The sequence below is a fragment of the Abramis brama genome (assembly GCF_963993115.1).
Source record: "Abramis brama genome assembly, chromosome: 11".
Taxonomy (NCBI): Eukaryota; Metazoa; Chordata; class Actinopteri; order Cypriniformes; family Leuciscidae; genus Abramis; species Abramis brama.
The window spans coordinates 34,020,363-34,040,832 of NC_139973.1; the positions used below are offsets into that span (position 1 = coordinate 34,020,363).

A 20,470-nucleotide genomic window follows, 5' to 3' on the forward strand; every position below is an offset into this window, starting at 1 on the left:
ATGAACATGGTTAGAATATGGCTGGCTGTGGAACAAGCGATATTGAATTAGTTAAAATGTATGAGATTAAAACAAACTGGATTTATTGATAGATATATAAACCTGGTTATTGTGTATTTAAAACCCAGTCAGTTTAATAATACTAATACAGAAATCGTACCTGTTTCTTAACAGTTTGATTTATTTATGACTGAAAAAAACTTGAAAAAACACTTAATATTCAACAATATTACTGATCTGACTGTACTGACGCCGCTGTGTGAGATCTGAACTGAGCTGGACAATGACATGTTTTTTTTGCAGAACTGCTTTGTAGATTAATTTTACTGATTTAATAATTGATGATCTTTACAATGGAACTGAATCAACACTGAACTGACTTCAACTGAACAACAGCCGAAATGCATTATTTTCCTGTTATCACTTTAAAGCTGCATTTAAACAATCTGTATTGTGTAAAGCGCTATTTAAATAAAGGTGACTTGACAAATATGCATTTATTGGTTTGTTAAAAACACGTAATCCAAATGGATGGAAATGTAATATGCAATTCAAATACATAATTTAGGCCTAATTATTTATTTATTTGCCCATAAGCAAAGATTTTTCATTGTCAATATTTCATATTTCCATGGGGGTCCTGCACCAGCTTAGCAACTGCCAATGGATAGTTGAGGTATTACAGACCTCAAACTGTGAGCTGCCACATCCAGACACTTCCTTCTTAGAAAGTTGAATTCTCACCACAGGACCCACTCTAGCATGAAAGATGATTCAAGGGACATACTTTGCCAAAGAAGTACATGTTCTACATTTCAAGACAGTGACAGAACCTTTGAGTAGAAGTAAACATAATCCTCAGAGACGCTTGAGTATTTTTATTGTTTTCTGCTTCCGCTGCACCGATGGCTCCGTGTCAGACTGAGAGAACACCAATAACACACATATTCCCTGTGAGTGCTTGTGCGTTTGCTTAAAAAGGGAAATGGTGTATTTCTCTTCAGGAGAACAGAGATGACATCCTACATCGACACACACACACTCCCGCCGGAAACCACAAGGCGAGGGAGAGAGGAAGGAAAAAATAGGGGGTGGGATTTTCTTTTAATGATACTGTGTGTGTGTGTGTGTATATGTGGCAATAGTACCAGTGTGTCAGAGACATTCTATATCAACAGAATCATCTCTCCATGTACATTTCAACAGTATAAATACAGTCCCACATAAATACATCCTCCACTTATGAAATCAAGCAAACAATAACATTAACAAAACAAAAAGCAGTAGGCAGTAACAATGAGCCGATCTAAACCAATGGAACCAAAAAACCCTTAACAGTATGTTAGTGGACTGATTTGATGGGCTCTGCACTGGATGAGGTTGATCGGATGAAATAAGAGTGGCGCCATGCAGAAACACGTGTGCTTTTACAAACGGAAAGCACTGATGAAACAGAATGCACAGAGAACCACCAAGAGACAGAAACGAGAGCTGACAGAAGCTTGAGCAGGACACTGGATTGTGGAGAACACTATTGGAGGTCTGAGACGAGACAAGATCAGGTGGTGGGTTTAGATTCAGTTCATATAAGATGGTTTGAATAGTGAGGTGACTTGTGGGTCTGTTCTGTTAGATGGGCAGCTGGAACTTGACATCAACCTGGGCCTCTTTGGCCAATGATACAATTTCAGAAAGCTTCACAACCTAGAGAAAAAGAGAAAGATATGGTAATTATGATCAGCTAAAATATAACAGTGTCCTACCATAGAGCAAAAAACAATTCAAGCTTTTTCTCATTCATTTTGATGATTCTGCTGTGGCATAAAAAAAGCTCTATGTAATGGAACGTTAAAAATATCAAATATGTTCTGCTTGGCTGTCAATGTCAGGTCACGCTGCGGTTCCGCATTCATTGCTTGTAGCTGGAAACCTGGTTTGTATAGTCATTATTTGTAATGACGCGTGTTAGTTCTATGTACTTGATGCAAAGTTGTGTGGACTGCAACATTTGCTTTCATTTTCCTTTTTGTACACTTTCCTTTTTTTGATAACACAATAAGGTGCAATTTGTTACAATTAGTTAATGCATTAGGTAGTGTGAATTCACAAACAGCTAATTTTTACAGCATTTATTCATCTAGATTGATTAATTATTTATTAATCCATAATCTAATAATTTTTACTTGAAATACTTATTATCATTCTTGAAATGCTGAAATGTATTTGTAGAAATTAATATTACCCAAGATTTTCATTGGCTACATTTACATGCACCCACATAATGTGATTATGAGATTTGGGCAATATTGCGATTAAAATCTACCTCATGTAAACACAATACTTTGATCCGTAATTGTAGTAAAACGTGGCATATGGCGATTTTAATTGCAATAAACCGGCATATAAACACTTTAATCGTATCTATTCCACACTGGCCAAAGTGCACATATGCATTTTTAGGGTGCTGAAGAAACCGAGATCATGTTGACAATGTTGCGCGACATGAATATAATGCGGTGTTTTGATGGTCCAAAACATTGAAATAGAGACATTTTTAGACACGTCATGAGGCTGAAGCCAGATACCAAAGAACCGTGGAACAAATCCGTGTGCGTTGGGGTGACGCACCTACTGTATGCGAGTTTATCATTTGTGCTGTGCACTGGGGTGTGTGTGTGAATAATGGCAGTAGAAATAACCACAACTGAAATGATGAAATAATAATGAAACTGTGAAAAGGTTGTGCTTGTGCCACCTAAACATCTTACTGGGATTAAGACCTTATTGGTGCACATGTAAACGTAGTCAATGTTAGTTCATGAAACCTAATGCATTAATTACAATCAACGAATTGAACATTGTAAAGTATTATTATTTTTTCTTGCACGTGTTGCCATTTTTACATTAATGGCATGTAAAATTATGGGAAGTTTGTCACATCACTCAAGAATAAGTGACTTTGAAATGCCTGAAGAAGGTTGACTAAGGCTACGTTCAAACTGCAGACAAATGTGGCCCAAATCCGATTTTTTTGCTCATATGTGACTCAGATCTGTTTTTCTCGTGACAGTGTGAACAGCACAAACCACATGGAATCTGATCATTTCAATTCCGATTTGAGCCACTTCCATATGTGGACCTAAATTGGAGTCAAAACTCTAGATTAATTACAATTCTGCACTAATGGGAGTCAGATTTTACACAGTTGAAGTTATCAAGACAGTTGTGAAAGGTAGTCAGTGAAGGACAGTGATGTGTCAGAACTCATAAGTATTAGTTACAGCTCTACAAGCAAAACATGAGGGACTCGTATCATAAATGTTTAAAAACTCTGCTCTCTTTTTTTGCATTTTTATATTGCCTGCGCATAAATTCGCTGGCTTCCGCAGCATATAAGACAATAAATAAATGTGTACTTCAATGTTCTCCGTGTTTACTTCCGTATGACAGTATGCTGCGTGACGTCTTTTTATCGTTCTTTTGCGCATGCGGGTCAGTCCAAGACCATGATCGGTTCAACAATGTGAACAGCTGTACAAAAAAATCAGATCTGCGCAGTAAATCGGAATTGAGCACTAAGGCTAGCAATGTGAACGTAGCCTAAATTATGACAGATTTTTAATTTTTGGGTGAATGACTTAGACTATCAATTTGATTACTGAACCATGATGTGCAGATTCTTCTCAATTTTCCATTCCTTGTCAGTTTCGACTTGCCCACATACATGCATAAATAAGAGTAACGAACCATTTTGGCCGCCTCGTCCAGATCATCACAGGCCAGGATCTTCAGAGGACTGGCAGCGATCAGAGCCTTGGCATCGTCCACTCTTGTTCCTGGAGATCAGACAAGCGTGATGAGAGTGAGATGAAGGCAAGAAGGCATGAAAACATGAGCCACCTGCACAGATATCCCTTTCCAGACACCTTTTTTCTTTCTGTCACCCTTCTGTCAATGTTTCCTCTCTCAGACGTTCCGTTTTTTTTTTTTTTTAGCTTTTTATTGATATAGATCAGGGGTGTCAATCCTGCTCTTGGAGGGTATGTACGCAAACTGCTTGGCCACAGCTCTGATAACCCTTTGTTTCATGTTCATGTGAATCAAACCTACTTGAAGTGCTTGTTCTTATGAGTTAAATTGATAACATGACATTTTTCAGATCAGCACCCTTTTAATAAAGTATGGGTGCTGAAAAACATTTTTAATGGGTTTCAAACCTTCCCTCCACCTCTCCATTGATCAAAGTCATCCGCACCATCAATAATAATCATAGTGTGAAATTCGGTCTCTCTCACCTTGTAACCGCACTACGATGGGGATTTTCAGGTCTAAGTCAGTGACGGCCATGATAATGCCCTGTGCGATGACATCACACCGCATGATGCCACCAAAGATGTTCACCAAAATAGCTTGGACCTGTTAGAAAGAAAACAACACAGATTTAGACTTTTTCCTGAAGAAAACATGAGAGGTGCTGATAATGTGTGGTTGCAAGGAGGTTTAGGGCAGGGTTCACCAATCTCGGTCCTGGAGGGCCGCTGTCCTGCAGAGTTTAGCTCCAACCAGCTCCAACACACTTGTTTGAAAGTTTCTAGTATGCCTAATGAGACTTTGATTAGCTGGTTCAGGTGTGTTTAATTGGGGTTGGAGCTAAACTATGCAGGACAGCGGCCCTCCAAGACCGAGATTGGTGAACCCTGGTTTAGGGCGTTCCTATGTGGTTGATAAACTGTTGCAAGGTGGTTACCCCCCAAATATCTATGATAATATGGACCCTAAATATACAGTTGTGGTCTGAATTAATGGCACCCCTGGTAAATATGATCAAAAATGGCTGTAAAAAATAAATCTGCATTATTTATCCTTTTGATCATTCATTCAAAAAAATGTGCAAAAATATAAACTTTCATTGAAGTACAAGAATTGAAAGTGGGGGGGGGGGGAAATCACATTACGAAATAAATGTTTTTTTCCAAAACACGTTGGCCACAATTATTGGTTGGCACCCCTAGAATTTTTTACGAGTAAAATATCTCTGAAGTATATTCCCATTAATATTTACCTTTTTTTAGCACACCAGGGTTAACCTGGTCCTACCATACTCTCGTACATTTCATTTGTACAAAGAGTCTAGCCACTCGCCATTGACAAGCGTTAACTTCCTTGAAGGTACTCTGTTGAAGTTTAAAACTATTGGATCTGCCCAGAGCCACTCTGGATCTGCCATAACCAATCGCTAACGTTTGGTCGTGACCTAACCCTACAACTCAAACTAGCGCACGACCTCAACGTCATCGTTCTCAGCCACTCCCTCTGTTCGCTGATTGGGCCGGAGAAAACCCAAGAATATACCGCAAACTAGGGGTGGAGCCGAACCCGAATACGGTATTCGGAAAGGCACAAATAATGTGTTTTTTCCGAATACTTATTTCGAACAAATACTTTAAAAATATTTGTATCCGGGAACAAGAAAACTTTATATCAAAAAGCTGCGTTTCCATATGAGACATGGCGACCGGCGGTTCTGCTGATGTGGTGGCTGTTAATCCACTTGTTGATAAGAAAATAAATATTTTGGATTAGGCTAATGTCACGTTGTCATAAGGGGCCGTTCATATAGCGCGTTTTCTGCGCGTGCAGATTTCAAATGTAGGCGCGCGTTTTTCCAGGCACGTCTATGTCGACGGTTGCATAGCAACGACAGACGCCATGACAGAGCTTGTGGAAAGGAGAAAGCGGTGCGAACCAAAGAGTATAGAAGTATGTGCGAACTGCGCTATCCATGATGACGAGGAAGTATCAGCAAAGAATTAATTGATTTCTAGCCCTTGCATTAGCTTTAGATATATTTATGGAGATGAGAAATGAAATAAAAAGCCGTCATTAATATCTGTCCGTCAGAAAAGCAGTTCTAGTCTTATTCTTGGCTGGATAACTCTTAGCAGGTTTAAAAAGCCCTTTTAAAATTAAATATGAATGCAGTTTTGGATTCAATAAAAGTACAGTCAAGTCAAATAAAACACGTTTTATCTCCTGTATAGTTTGAGATACCATTCATAAACATTACTTAATGCGTTATCTACAACAACACATTGAGTGAACAATATATTTTTACAACATCAATTAATGTTTGTGAATGTTATTTAATACACACTGGTCATGTTTGTTTACTTCATTCATTGTGCATTAAATAATGTTAACTTTTGATTTTAAAAATGTATTTTTAAATCAACCCCAAGGAGAATAATTGCGACAGTATATAAACTATTATTTATTGTTAGGTCATTTTATCTAATGTAGATAATAAAAATAATCTTAATAATCTAAATTAAGCTTTGGTACCGAAATTGGTAAAGAGAACAGTGGATTTTCACTGGTATTGGTACCGAATACTGAAATTTTGGTACCGTGACAACACTATTAGCTCTGTTAGCTCGGTAATTTAGACAATAGGCTGTTGACAGAGTAACTTTAACATAGGTAATGGCTGTTATGTTATTTTCTTTTCAATGACATTCCTTGTTACATGTTCATTGCTGGATTTATGGAAAAACATCAACCAATATTGCATATCCATAATTATTATAATGGATATAATTTAAGAATACTTACACTATAACATAAATTAGAAGTGTAACGCGAAAAAAAAAGGATTTTTACACCTATTTTGAATTTTACTCGAATACAAATACAAATACAAATACTTTTCCCCCCTCAACAAATACAAATACAGATACAAATACCGGCTGCTTTGCACACCCCTACCGCAAACCCAGACGACGTACTGAAGGAAAATGAAAATTGAGCAGAAGTACGTTGGAGGGCGGAGCCAGGCTACACCAGGGTGACTAGGAACATGAAATTGTCTAGCTATGACTTCTTGTTTCACAGAAGTTTAAATATGAGGAAACAAAGGCCAAATTCACTTAATCATCCATCACAATGAGTAAAACCAAAGAATATAGTTCTGATTAGGGATGGGACGGTATGAACATTTTATATCACGATTATAGTGACCAAAATTATCGCGATTATCAATATTATCACGGTTTTGTTAAAACGAGATGAAAGTTTTTCAAAAAGAGTTGATGATCACACTGAAGACATTTCAAGAAGTTTAATATTTGAAAATCAACAAACAACAAATAAAACAAGCAGCTCTATGCACTTTTTAAAGCAAGATTCTATTATGTGGTATTTCCTTCCTTATAATGACGGTCGTCAATAGCAATGCATTATAACACCGCGCACATCCATTGTAACGGCCGCCTAGTGTTAAGTAGTGTTCATGACATGAATGTTGATGTGCCTTTAAGATAACTTCTTCTATGGCGTACGTTATTGTATGCATGCTGGTTTTATGTGAGCGCGCACGCACACAGTGAGAGTGAGATTGCTCGCGCAAAGAGGAAGATGACCTCTACTGCTGACCGTTGTTTTATTATAATGTGTTTAACTTACTTCCACTTTGATTTGTAGCGTGTTTTATTTTCCCTTTTAACATTCGCTCTTCGACATGTATGTGAAGTGTGCGCTTAACTGAGAGAAAACATCTATAAAAGTCTCGTGGAACTTACAGTTCATTTGCACTGTCTTGTATCTGGGTAACGTTAGTATTCAAACTCTCTGACAGACGTTACACCATGATCACAATGGACGCGCTCTCTCGTTTCATTCAAATACAACTTGCCGTCTTGCGTCTCCGTTTTTAATTGTATTTTAAAATTAAATCAGAGTTGATTTATTGTTTACAGAGTTTGATAATATTGTTGTGATGATCATCTTGTCTGAACGATTGTTTTGTACGCTGTAATGGATTTATAAACAGGTAAGATTTAAAACATTAATCTCAATTCAATGTCCCCGTAATTATGTGCTAAAAAAATCGGTGTAATAAGTGTATAATGAATATAAATTATTATCCCTTAAATGTCACATAGTCTTGTTTGAACTTGTTCGTTCGTCTTTGGCTCAAAGCCACTTGCTGCGAACTTTTCTTTGCGGAAGCTTCACGTTTATTTCAAGTGATTGATATAAAATAGTTCAACTTAAAACAACATTTTATGCCCAATTATTTCCTAGTAGTTTTGGTATTGAGGTCAAAGTTAACTTCAACAACATTGCGCGCTGCGCCTGCATCAGACTGTTGCTGGCTGAACAGGATCTAAAATCGCGATAATCAAACACGGTTTTAATGATAATTAAATTTTAAACGATATTACTAACCGTCAGTGCATTTTATCGTGGTTTATAGTGAAACCGGTAATCGTCCCATCCCTAGTTCTGATGTGCAGCAAAAGATTGTTGAGCATCAGAAAATAGAAAGTGGCTATAAGAAAATAGCTAAAGAATTGAAAATCCCCATTTTGACCATCAGGACAATAATTAAGAAGTTCCAATCAACTAAAGATGTTACGAATCTGCCAGGAAGAGGACGTGTGTCTGTATTATCTTAATGCACGGTGAGGAGGAAAGTTTGAGTGGCCAAAGACTCTTCAAGGATCACAGATGGAGAATTGCAGAGATTAGTTGAGTCTTGGGGTCAGAAGAAAACGAAAAAAACAACCTACATCCCCACATCCTCCTCGCTCATCCAAAAACAAATTGTTGTCAGACAAGACTGGAACTTCAAACGGCACAGGGTTCTGTGGACAGATGAAACTAAAAAAAGAGCTTTTTGGCAGCAAACACGCTAGATGGGTTTGAAGCACACAAGGATAAAAAAGTACCCCATGTGTTCAAAATCAAAACCTGACGGCTTCTGCTAGAAATCTTATAATGGGCCGTGGTTGGATCTTCCATCAGGACAACGATCCAAAACAAACATCAAAATCAACACAAACATGTGTTGCGGAGCACAAAATGAAGCTTCTGCCATGACCATCCCAGTTCCCTGACCTGATGAGTGGAGTGAACTGAAGAGAAGAAGCGCCAACATGGATCTGTGAATCTGAAGGATCTGGAGAGATTCTGTATGGAGGAATGGTCTCTGATCTCTTGTCAGGTGTTCTCCAAACTCATCAGGCATTATAGGAGAAAACTCAGAGCTGTTATCTTGGCAAAAAGTAGGCTATTTAATAAAAGGGTGCCAATAATCATGGCCAACGTGTTTTGGAGAAAAACACTTCTTTCATAATGTGATTCCCCCTCCCCCACTTTCAATTCTTTTACTTCAATGAAAGGTTTGATTTTTGCACATTTTTGAATGAAAGATCAAAAGGATAAACAATGCAGATTTATTTTTTACAGCCATTTTTGATCATATTTACCAGGGGTGCCATTAATTCTGACCACAACTGTAGCTTGTGTCCCTAATAAGTATATGCATTTTTTTTCTCTGTTTTATAGCCTGAGTGTCTTGCTCCACAAAATATATAAATCATTCAGTGACAATAACAGTGAGACTTGCACCACTAATAAGAGAGTGGGCAAAAAAAGAAGCTAATGCAACACAGCACTGCTTCCCTTGACCATGACATTACCTTTTTATCAGAAGTGATGAGCTTGAAGGCCTCCGTCACCTGCTGTGCAGTGGCTCCGCCTCCAACATCCAGGAAGTTAGCGGGTGTTCCACCATGCAGTTTAATAATGTCCATGGTTGCCATAGCGAGTCCAGCCCCATTGACTAAATGGGTGACATCACATGTATAGATTTATACATACACATATTCAATCTAATAAACTAGTAAAATTGGTACAAATCACATCTTAACAGAATAATTTACTAAAAGTGCAGAATTTAATATAAACCTAGGGGTGGAAGATATGACCAATCTTATACCACGATATAAGTCATTTTATTTCACGATAATGATATATATTACTATGTAGTTATTATTGCTTTAAAGGAGCACGCCGACTTTTTGGGACTTTAGCTTATTCACCGTATCCCCCAGAGTTAGATAAGTCCATACATACCCTTCTCATCTCCGTGTGTGCCGTAACTCTGTCTGACGCACCCACCGCTAGCCTAGCTTAGCACAAATACTAGAGGTAAACGGCTACAGCTAGCCTACTGCTCCCAATAAGTGACAAAATAACGCCAACATTTTCCTATTTACATGTTGTGATTTGTATAGTCACAGCGTGTACAAATAACAAGGTCACATGAGAGACAGCCATCTTCTAACCGTATACATACTGGGAACTATAATCTCAGAAGGCGAAGCACTGCTACTTCTGCGGAGTGATTTGCGCAGCAGCTGAGAAGCCCCGTGGTGAGGAGCAGAGAGTTCGCTCAGAGTTGGAGTCACGTTGGTTTTGTTGACGGAAGTAACAACGGTGCTTTTCAGGTGTTGCGCTAATCACTCCGCCCAAGTAGCAGTGCTACTGGAGGGTTGAGGGTTTTTGTACTGACCCAGGCAGCCAATAGTGCCATCTAGGCCGATGTAGTTGAGGTCTGCTTTGGCTGCCTGTCTGTCTCTGACGTCCTCCTGGCTCCAGTCTCGCATGTCGAACACTTTCTTCTGTCTATAGGCAGCATTTGTGTCAAAGTTGATCTTGGCATCCATACACATCACTGCAAAGCATAGATGAAGATTTCGATGAATGCATAACTCTGTGGGCCTGGTTATGGATTTTATGTTAAATAAAATTATGAAACAGTAAGAAGTATATTGTAATACTACTGTCCTGTGAAATAAAAAAAATTAAGTATTTAATAAAAAATAATTTGGTAACACTTTATTTAAAGGTGACGAAGTTACACGTTCCTACATGTACTTACTATAGTAACAGTAAATTATGCAGAATTACAAGTAACTAACCCTAAACCAAACCCTAACTCTAAGTACATGTAGTTAATTAATATTACTTAGTACTAATTTGAGTAATTACAATCTAACTATGTCACCTTAAAATAAAGTGTAACCAAAAATGTTAGGATACACTTTATTTTAAGGTGTCCTTGTTTTAGTGTTTTATACATTTAAGGTCTGTGTAATATTATTTAACTAGATGTACTTACTATAGGGTTATGGTTAGGATTAGTGGGTGGTTTATGGTTAGTTGCATGTAATTATGCATAATTTATTGTTATGTGTAACAAGGACACTGTAAAATAAAGTGTTACCTAATTTTAAGTTATTACGAGATATCGTTTTTTCCCTCCCCCTGATATATTGTGCAACCCTAGGATGGGGTTGTTTAATGTATGCATAATGGTCTAAAGTGCAGGTTGTCTACTTTAAGGTACCAATGCCAGATGCATCCTCCACCATTGGGTTGATCTCCAACATAGATGCATCATACTTGATGAACACATCATAGAGTTTCAACATGTTTTCTGCAGCTTCATTGATCAATGCAGCGGGGAAACCCATCTTCTCTGCCACCTGAGAGCGAGAAAAAGAGAACAAAAACATTTTTCATGCAGAAGCCAGTGTGGGCACGGTCTTGCAGTGCAGAGCTATATCATACTCTGCATCTCACCTTAATAGCCTGATCCATCTTTATTCCCTGTACGATATCAATAGGCTCTTTCACAATAGCATCAGGATTCTCTGCAGCCACATCCTCAATGTTCACGCCCCCCTGAGAACTGCCAATCAGCACGGGGCCCTGTAGGAGGTTGAGTAGAACCCATGTGATCATTTAAGCCATTTCAGGTCACGACATGAGTAAAAGTTGACCTCTATTGGCCACTCTGCTTACTACAGCATGTGAAGTGGTGATGTCATTTTTTAATGCTTGTTATTAAAATACTTTGCACTTGAATGTTATCATATGAAAAGCAATTTCATAGATAAACCACACAGTATTATTGACAAAGTGTGACCTCTCACCTGGAAAGACCTCTCCATGGTGATGGCAAAATAATACTCTCTGCGTGGGTATCTGCGCTCGCAGATAAACACTTGGTTGCAGATGCGCCCTGCCTCTCCTGTCTGCTTAGTGAACAGCTTCTTGCCAATCATCTTAGAGGAGATATCCCTCGCTTCCTCTGGCCTGCAGACACATAGAGGGTGAGAAGCAAAAGAGATGAGATCGGAAATGTAATAAAGCAAAAGCAGTGAACAATTGTGTCGGCACCAACACTCACGAGTAAACTATTCTGACTCCGCCCTTAAATCCTCCCTCAAAAGTGCCTTTGCCTCGACCACCCGCCAACACTTGGGCTTTTACCACCAGGTCTTTAGAGCCTGAGAAAAGAGAAAGAGTAAACAATAATGAGAAGAAAAAAACCTTGACAAAAACATATGGCCATGCTCAAAGGAAATTAGCAAACAAACAAAGATAAATGAAATTGACAGATGAAAGATCCAGTACACAACTGCTGCATCCTCAACCAATGAGTCACTCTGTAATTACCTACAGTCTCTAAAACTGAGCTGCTGTACACACACAGAGCAGGCTTAAGCAAGGCTGCTGGACCTGATTGTTTGATCAATGTAACGCCACAAAACAACATGACGCAAGTCATAGTTTTGATTTACAAAGATTTAAACTGCATAAACAGGGTGAAAACAACAGACTTACGGCGCCAATGAGAATGATTAACCTGCTTGGAACAATAAGGTGGAGTTTTATACAGTATCTACTGGGATTTGTAACTTAACAAGCTCTCTTTTCAATAAACAGACAGAATTATATATATATTTTATTAACACAAAGATATTAATAAAAAAAATCATTTTTTTCCTAAGTTTGGTTTCAGTAAGATTTCTTTAAAGAAATTAATACTTTTATTCAGGAAGGAAGAATTAAATTAATAAAAGTGACAGCAAGGACACCTACAATGTTGCAAAAGATTTAGATCTCAAATAAATGCTGTTATTTTGAACTTTCGAAGCAAAGAATTCTGACCAAAAAAAAAGTGTCCACAATTTTTTTTTAAAACAATAATAAGACATTTTTCTTTCTTTCTAGAAAGATTTCTGAAGGATCATGTGACACTGAAGACTGCAGTAATGATGCTGAAAATTCAGTTTTGTCATCACAGGAATAAAGGACATTTTAAAATACATTTAAATAGAAAACAGTTATTTTTAATTGTAATATTTTTTCACAATATTACTTTTTTATTATATTTATCATCACTTTTTTTTTCTTGAGCAGTTTAGTCCTTTTTGGCGCTTGCTTTCAATGTATGGAAAATAGTGGCATGAAGATTCTGTTGAACGTCTTTTGAGTTCCACAGAAGAACATCTGTTATAGGGGTTTCAGAAAACATCAGGGAGAGTAAATAATGACAGCTCTGGGTGAACTAACACTTTAAAAGTTGTACCATGTTGGAGCTCTGAAAAAAAGGAAGTGCCCCCACGAAACACCATTTTACAACTGATCGGACATTGTGAAATTTTGTATATTTCCAACTTTGTCCATGCTGCAATTTTGCAAATAAAAAGCTCCCACCTTCTGTAACCTTGAATGCTCAGTTTGTTGCGTTTACCAAATATTGATTTGGTACCAGAAAATCCAGGCTTATGCTGCTCTGAGACCCAGATTACACCGAGATCTGGACTGTTAGGTCATATAAACCTGCTCTCTATTATGCACGCCTCTCAGTCCAAAACTAGTTCCTCCATGCTTGTGACACACTACCCACTACTGCTTTATTCAAGCGAACAGCACTGCTTGTCCATCACGGGTCTGTGTCGGCACTGCCTATATGCTGACAGTCAGATTAAAGGTTAGGGCAGCCACATTCTCCAGAGGTGGCACAAATCTATGTTTAGACTGCAGAATGATTGAGAACAGCACAACAGCTGAAACACAAACACACAGCACATTCAAGACCTTAAAATAGGGTAATCTGGCTGTCCTGTTCAAAACACCATAATCTGGCCTGCGCAAAAGCACAGTGGATCGAAAAGTAAGCTGTGCACGTCATCTGCATTTAAGTATGCTGTGCTAAAAAATAGTCCATTTCCAATGTGTAAAATTGTACACTTTTTTTTTTTCCCTCAATTAGTGCCCAGCAGCATATGTTCATATGTTCTTACCGATCTGCTTGGCAGCAGTATAAGCCTCGTCAGGTGTGTTGGCAACCATACCCGCGGGCACAGAGATGCCCGCCTCCTTCAGCAGCCCAATGCTCATGTACTCATGCAGAGAGAGGTTTCTCTGCTGCTGCAATGACAGCATTGGAGACGGATGGTTCCCATGGTTACCAAATAGACCCGATGTCCCACCAAGCACCTGGTAATTGAATGTAAAGATACAAATTAATTCCAACTCCACACAGAAATCCTGGTTACACTGCAAGGGATATTGTTGCTAAAAAGCCATAGTCGTATTTACCCTGCAAACACGTACTTTTGTGTATTGCTGAAACGATATTACACAACCAGAAGCAAGACTAGGGAAAATCTCTGATTTACAAGACAAAAGGTTCTTACAGTGACTCGTTGCAGTTTACATTCATACGGCAGTAGACGGCAGAAAGTGAGTGGCTTTTATTCAACTGAATCATTATTGAATCATTTACCTAACTGATTTATTTTTGGAAAGGTGCAGTAAAAATAAAAAGAATTATTACTGACAATTAAGTAGATCTATTAATTTTCCTCAACTTTGTCAATTTCTTGGTACAATATTTAACAATATCCAATATTTGAATTGTGCATGGACATCAGTTATTTTTACACATTAAAGGGATAGTTCACCCAAAAATGAAAATTCTGTCAGTACTCACCGTCATGTTGTTCCAACCCTGTAAGACTTTCGTTAATCTTCGGAACACAAATTAATATATTTTTGATTAAATCTGAGAGCTGTCTCACTCCTCCATAGGCTTCTATGTTATTGAAACTTGCCGGCCCAGAAAGTTAGTAAAGACAATGTTTAAAATAGTCCAAGTGACTACAGTGGCTTAACCATAAGTTTATCAAGTGACGAGAATACTTTTTGTGCGCAAAACAAACAAAAATAACAACTTTATTCAACTATTTATTTTCTTCTTCTGTGTGTGTAGTGTAACAGCGCAGCGCTTCTGGGTCGTACGTCAGAACGTAGGCTCACTATTGGCCAGCATCACACACATGACCAGAATCGGCCAATAGTGAGCCTACGTTCTGACGTACAACCCAGAAGCGCTGATTTTTGATTTAATCAATAAATATCTTAATTTGTGTTCCGAAGATGAACGAAAGTCTTTCTGGGTTGAAACAACATGAGGGTGAGTGATTACTGACAGAATTTTAATATTTGGGTGAACTATCCCTTTAAGGATTCTCACACCCTCTTCCTAATTTATCTTGATGTCTAAATTTAAAACAATAAACCCATACCATTTTAATCTGTAAAACGCAAAAATGAGTGATTATCTTTATTATCCATGTTTTTATGTAAAGGATTTTAAAAGGAACAAAGTAAAATCAAGAGCCTTTCAACATGAGAGACATTAGGAAATGTGGGATCATAATACCTTTTAAAAGGCTGTCTGCACAAGCAATATAGAGATCATTAATGGGCTAATTCGTTACTAATTCATCATTTGCTGTCCTCCACAGCACAATAAAAATAGCCTAGGGAATTACCTGGGTGTCCTACTCAAGGGTACAACCTTCCAATGAACAAACAGAAGACATACGATTCTTAATCTCAACAAATTTATGATTCAGCAAGGTTTACATTTAGAATTTTGTTCAATATAACAGGCACAATTGCAGTTCTCAGTTGTTCAGGAGTTAACTTTATTAACCAACGGCACTACAGTTGAACAGATACACTGAAGTGAAACAAAACAGGCTGTCCCTCTGTCCATGTAGGTCAAAGTTAACTAGTAACGTTAAACCCAGATGACATGTAACGTTACAGTGTGTATACATACTAAAATCCCAGATATTTTAACGTGAATCTGGTCAGACTACAAAAGAACATCCACTCAAAGGAAAATGAATAGACTTGCTAACCTAAGCATTCCTATTAATGACAGGAAGCTAGCCTGTAGGCTAATGTCAAAGGAGAATCGCCCATTTGGTGTCATTGAAAGTGACCAAAACAGCAAGCCACTACACAAACGACAATCGGATATAGTTATCTGATGTGTGTACGTAAAACTGACCTTAGCTGCCGAGCTTAAAGTCGTCCTGGAGCCGGAATTCCTCAGTCCAGCGGACAACCGGCCACAGATCAGGGACGTCGCCATGTTGCTCTGTGTACAAGCAGCGCAGCAGAAAACAAATGACTGGACGCGCCTGCGTTAGAACGTACGCCAACTGCGCAACTGCGCTTCGAGAATCGCGCCTGGTTGTTTCCTTCCTCATGACATGAGCCAAAGCTTTTCAAATCAGTTTATGATGTGTGTTGATTGATTGTGACAAAGATCTGATTTCTTTTGGGAATAAAGATGATTTGATACCATTTGTACATCTCACAGACCACGAACGTCACGAGCCAGGTCGTAAAACACATGCTATCTATTACGAGATTTATCTACTAAGTAAGATAGGTAAGTTTAGACTATGATGTGGTTTGCACTAAAGCCGTGTTGCTTTATGCTCGTGCCGATACCCAGCATTGCACGTGTTCTTAATTCTCTCACTAGTTTTGAGTCATATCAGTGACACGAATCTTTTCAGTCCGCTCTCACGACTCTTTCTGCCCTTTACATTCTTACGCCAGTAGATGGCAGCACGTGAGTGTCTTTTTGTGTGTTATGACAAGTTATTGAATTATTGACCTGATTCATTCAAAAATTACATGTGACAATTAAGCAGATCTATTAATTTTTCATCCACCTTCATCTACTTAAGTTCTAGGTATGGCTTTTATCAAACTATAACAGAAGACAACAATAATTGCCTAAATATGAGTTTCTATAATATCCATCATTTTAATTGTGCATGATTATCAGTCATTTGTACACATTCATGTATCTTCCATCCTTTTATCAATATATCTTGATGTCTAAATTTAAAAAAGCACAATTTTACTCTGTAAAATACAAAAAATAGTGATTGTTTACACTAGTAAGTTCAAATGTGTGTAATAATTCCTATTTTTAAATGTTTTTAATGCTTTCCCTGTGACAGCAAAGCTGCATTTTTAGCAGCTAATACTGCAGTCTTCATGGTCGATCCTTCAGAAATCAGAATAAATTGTAGAGATTCAACTGACAAAATGTTTGCACAGCTATATAACAGTTAGTGTGTTTCATTACAGTTTAAATTCAGTTAGTGTGTTTCATTACAGTTTAAATTCAATGTCAGAGGCTGTTCAAAATGAAAAACCCCTCCTCAAACGTCCTGGAGTGGGACTTGGGGTTCTTGTGACAGACTCCTCCAAACCAGGATGTGTCCTGTTAGGAAAAAGAAAAACTATAGTTGGGAAAGGCACCTACCAATTACCAGGAGGTCACATTGAATTCGGGTGAGTTTACTGGACTGGACTAATGTTAAGCCAACACATCACAGTATCAAATTAGAAAGACATTTATGTTCCTTTATAATTCCTGCTTATTCATGTTAACTTTATGTTTTCTTGTGTGCTAATGCATTTATCCACATGGGTTGCTTGCAAATGAATTTCACTTATCAGAGAAACGTGGGAGCAGTGTGCCCAGAGAGAGGTGATGGAGGAAGCTGGTGTCCGTCTGAAGAACATTCGCTTTGTATCCGTCGTCAACTCCATCAGACTGGAAGAAAACTACCATTATATCACAATCTTCATGCAGGGAGAACTGGACAGGTCTTTCTCAGCCGAACCAGTTAATTTGGAGCCAGGGAAAAATGAAGGTAAATTGTTTCTGTGAATGTGTTATAGCCTGTGTAGTCTCAGCCCCAGATGGCCCACCCACAGATCATTTATTATGATCGTGATGAAAATCTGTCATGTGAGAGACTATTGTCTGTCTCATGCCAACTTGGCAGTCACCATTACAACATGTTTTAGTAGTTTTGAGCAAGTATTAAAACTTTATTTTAATATAGCTACAAGAATTAAAGGCTTAAATGCATGTTTTTGTTATTAAAAACATTAGATATGTTAGACAAACTATTATTTAAAGTGCCCCTGTTATGCTTTTTCCTGATATTACCTTTAATGTAGTGTGTAATATATAGCGGTTTGTAAAATATTAATGTAAAAGGTCTGTAAAGTTTTAAAGATCAAAGTGCTTGATAAATGGAGTTATTAGCTGTGTTATTAACTGTGTTGAGAAAAATCAATTTCTCAATCAATTTATACTTGAATGATATTACACTGTACCCAGTGGTTTGGAAAATTGTTGGATGGATGATTGCAGGCGCCATCTTCTGGCGTGTATTATGGGTATTCTCTAGCCCAGGGGTTCTCAACTCTGACCCTCGAGGTCCCCTGTCTTGGAGAATTTAGCTCAACCTCAACTGCCCATAACTGTCTAGTAATCCTGAAGACCTTGACCTAGCTTGTTCAGGTGTGTGTGATTAGGGTTAAAGCCAAACTCTGCAGGAAAGTGGACCTCGAAGGCCAGAGTTGAGAAACCCTGCTCTAGCTGTTGAGTGTACATCAGTTGTACACTCGTTATTGCAGTGCATTATGGATTAAAATGAGTGCACTCGATAACGTCCACTATGGTTTTGGACCCCACTACAAATGGCTGTCCCCTCAAATAGTGCCCTATTTTAGAGTATAGGGGCGAATTTCAGACACAGCCATTGTCTCCCAAAAGAAAGAACCGATTCTGCACTGCTGAAACGAGTCGTCAGTAATTCCAGCCTTACTTCCTGCACAAGCCTACGTAGGGTTGTAACAAATTTGCATAATGCCAGCTTATGGTCTTTATTGGCTGCCCGTGAACAATGTCTACTTTGACTCGCCCTCAAACACTGTAGTTTGATAAGTGATATCGACACTTATTGAGAACATGCTATTTTCTGCATGCACTTCCAAAGTATAAGGACTCAAGCTCAAATCGATACGGTAAAACCGACGCCATTGTTATGGTTTGTATCACTGTGTGGAAGCTCCGGACCTGAAATTCAGATATGGTAATGGACAATTCGTTTCTGACACATGTTGTAAAAGCGGTAGACCAATCACAACAGACTGAGCCATTTGACCAATCAGAGCAGAGTAGGCTATGACGCATGTAAACCTGATGTAAACATACTGTCTATGGATGTAAACCAATTGTAGGAGACCTCCAAAACAAAATTAGGAACCTTTAATCGCATAATAGGGGCACTTAAAAACAAACAATGATTGGTCACTTTACATGTTGGTTATAGGCTCTAAATGTTACTAAATCTAATTCTAAAATCTGAAAAAATCTAAATGGGGGCTTTTTGGCCAGAATAGCTACATATAACTGGCAGCAAACCTAACTGTAGATTTACTGAATGTTTACACGTAGCCATGCATTGTATAAAACAATGCTTGAATTTTTATGTTACGAGTAAGTAGTGACCTTTTGAATAGAAATGAGTTCATTTAGTATTACACATCATTTAATGTGTTGTTAAATCATAGATAATACAGAAGAATTAGTGAGTCATTTTTAATTATTAGACTATATCTTAAAGTTCCTAAATGTCAAGCAAACACATCTGAATATTGCCGCAGTATTACACAAAAGAGTCAGATTCATAAGTTATTTGTTTTTCAGGTTGGACATGGAGGCGCTGGGAGGATTTTCCACCAGAAGAGCAGCTGTTCTTGCCATTGGCCAATCTTAGACAGCAGGACTTCCAGCCATTCAGAGAGGGTTAAAAGGGATTTTCTGTAATTAAGAAATCAATCTGATCACTCCCTGGCTTTATCTGATTCAGGACCAGGTGAACTGAACTCACCTTAGGCCTTTTCTTGCTCATTTTGAGCTTGTGCCCTGACCCTTAAGTAATAAGATGGACATGCTGTACTTCCAGATTGACTGTTATGGATAATTCATTACTGAATATTATTCCAGCTTCTCAATAGCCTCTTCCAAGTAATGATTTTATTGAACACACGTGTACTAAATTATATCAAGGCTGTTAAGGCTTATCAGTCATTTATTTATTTCGTCACGCTGGTAAAGTGTCTATAGAGCATTTGTCATGGATAAAGTTACACTAAAATATTTAGGTAACAGTTTACAATAAGGTGTAATTTGTTAACATTAGTGAGTACATTAGGAATCATGAACTAACAAGAGCAATACTTTTACAGCATTTAATAATTTTGGTTGAAAATTAAGTTAAGTAAATTAAATTAAGTAAATTAGTTGTTTATAAGCAATTATGAATTAACAATGAAAAATGTATATTTACAGTATAAACCTATATTAATAATGAATGTAATCTTATTGTAAAGTGTTACCAATATGTCATCATAACTTACTCTAACCGTTCCCAGAACTTCCTATCAGACAACACCCTTTTCATATGTAATCTTACTGCAAGGATTTCATAACATATTATTTCCACATAAACATTACCTGCTTGTTTTATTATGTTGGGTTGGACAGTCTTTTTTTTTTTTTTTTACCATGCCCTAAACTGATTATATTATATTATATTATATTATATTATATTATATTATATTATATTATATTATATTATATTATATT

General features: G+C 37.7%; 2 protein-coding genes across 3 annotated transcripts; one reads left to right on the forward strand and one right to left on the reverse strand.

The window, feature by feature from the left end:
- Window positions 1–863: 863 nt before the first annotated feature.
- sucla2 (succinate-CoA ligase ADP-forming subunit beta) lies at window positions 864–16,165 on the reverse strand. The gene is made up of 11 exons (XM_084128236.1): window positions 16,007–16,165; window positions 13,944–14,139; window positions 12,041–12,140; window positions 11,784–11,946; window positions 11,431–11,559; window positions 11,195–11,333; window positions 10,358–10,519; window positions 9,483–9,625; window positions 4,296–4,416; window positions 3,748–3,836; window positions 864–1,704 (listed from the first exon to the last, which is right to left on the reverse strand). The coding sequence occupies exons 1-11, from the start codon at window positions 16,088–16,090 to the stop codon at window positions 1,630–1,632; spliced, it is 1,401 nt and encodes a 466-aa protein (XP_083984362.1). The 5' UTR covers window positions 16,091–16,165; the 3' UTR covers window positions 864–1,629.
- nudt15 (nudix (nucleoside diphosphate linked moiety X)-type motif 15) lies at window positions 14,285–20,353 on the forward strand. Of its 2 annotated transcripts, none has more exons than XM_084128241.1 (4): window positions 14,285–14,385; window positions 17,137–17,313; window positions 17,482–17,678; window positions 19,529–20,353. In XM_084128241.1, exons 2-4 carry the CDS (start codon window positions 17,147–17,149, stop codon window positions 19,630–19,632), a joined length of 468 nt encoding a protein of 155 aa, XP_083984367.1. In that variant the 5' UTR covers window positions 14,285–14,385; window positions 17,137–17,146; the 3' UTR covers window positions 19,633–20,353. The 2 variants fall into 2 exon arrangements, with proteins under 2 accessions (XP_083984367.1, XP_083984368.1); XM_084128242.1 differs by lacking the exon at window positions 14,285–14,385 and adding an exon at window positions 16,171–16,393.
- The last annotated feature ends 117 nt before the right edge of the window (window positions 20,354–20,470 follow it).

Excerpts from the sequence above, each read along its gene's own strand:
- sucla2 (XM_084128236.1), bottom strand. The coding sequence starts at position 16,090 with ATGGCGACGTCCCTGATCTGTGGCCGGTTGTCCGCTGGACTGAGGAAT. Across the intron at positions 4,417-9,482 it reads TCATCACTTCTGATAAAAAG|GTCCAAGCTATTTTGGTGAA; the intron begins GTAATGTCATGG and ends TCTTTCTAACAG. Across the intron at positions 1,705-3,747 it reads TGGACGAGGCGGCCAAAATG|GTTGTGAAGCTTTCTGAAAT; the intron begins GTTCGTTACTCT and ends CTTTTTCTCTAG.
- nudt15 (XM_084128241.1), top strand. The coding sequence starts at position 17,147 with ATGTCAGAGGCTGTTCAAAATGAAAAACCCCTCCTCAAACGTCCTGGA. Across the intron at positions 17,314-17,481 it reads GGAGGTCACATTGAATTCGG|AGAAACGTGGGAGCAGTGTG; the intron begins GTGAGTTTACTG and ends TTCACTTATCAG. Across the intron at positions 17,679-19,528 it reads GGAGCCAGGGAAAAATGAAG|GTTGGACATGGAGGCGCTGG; the intron begins GTAAATTGTTTC and ends TTTGTTTTTCAG.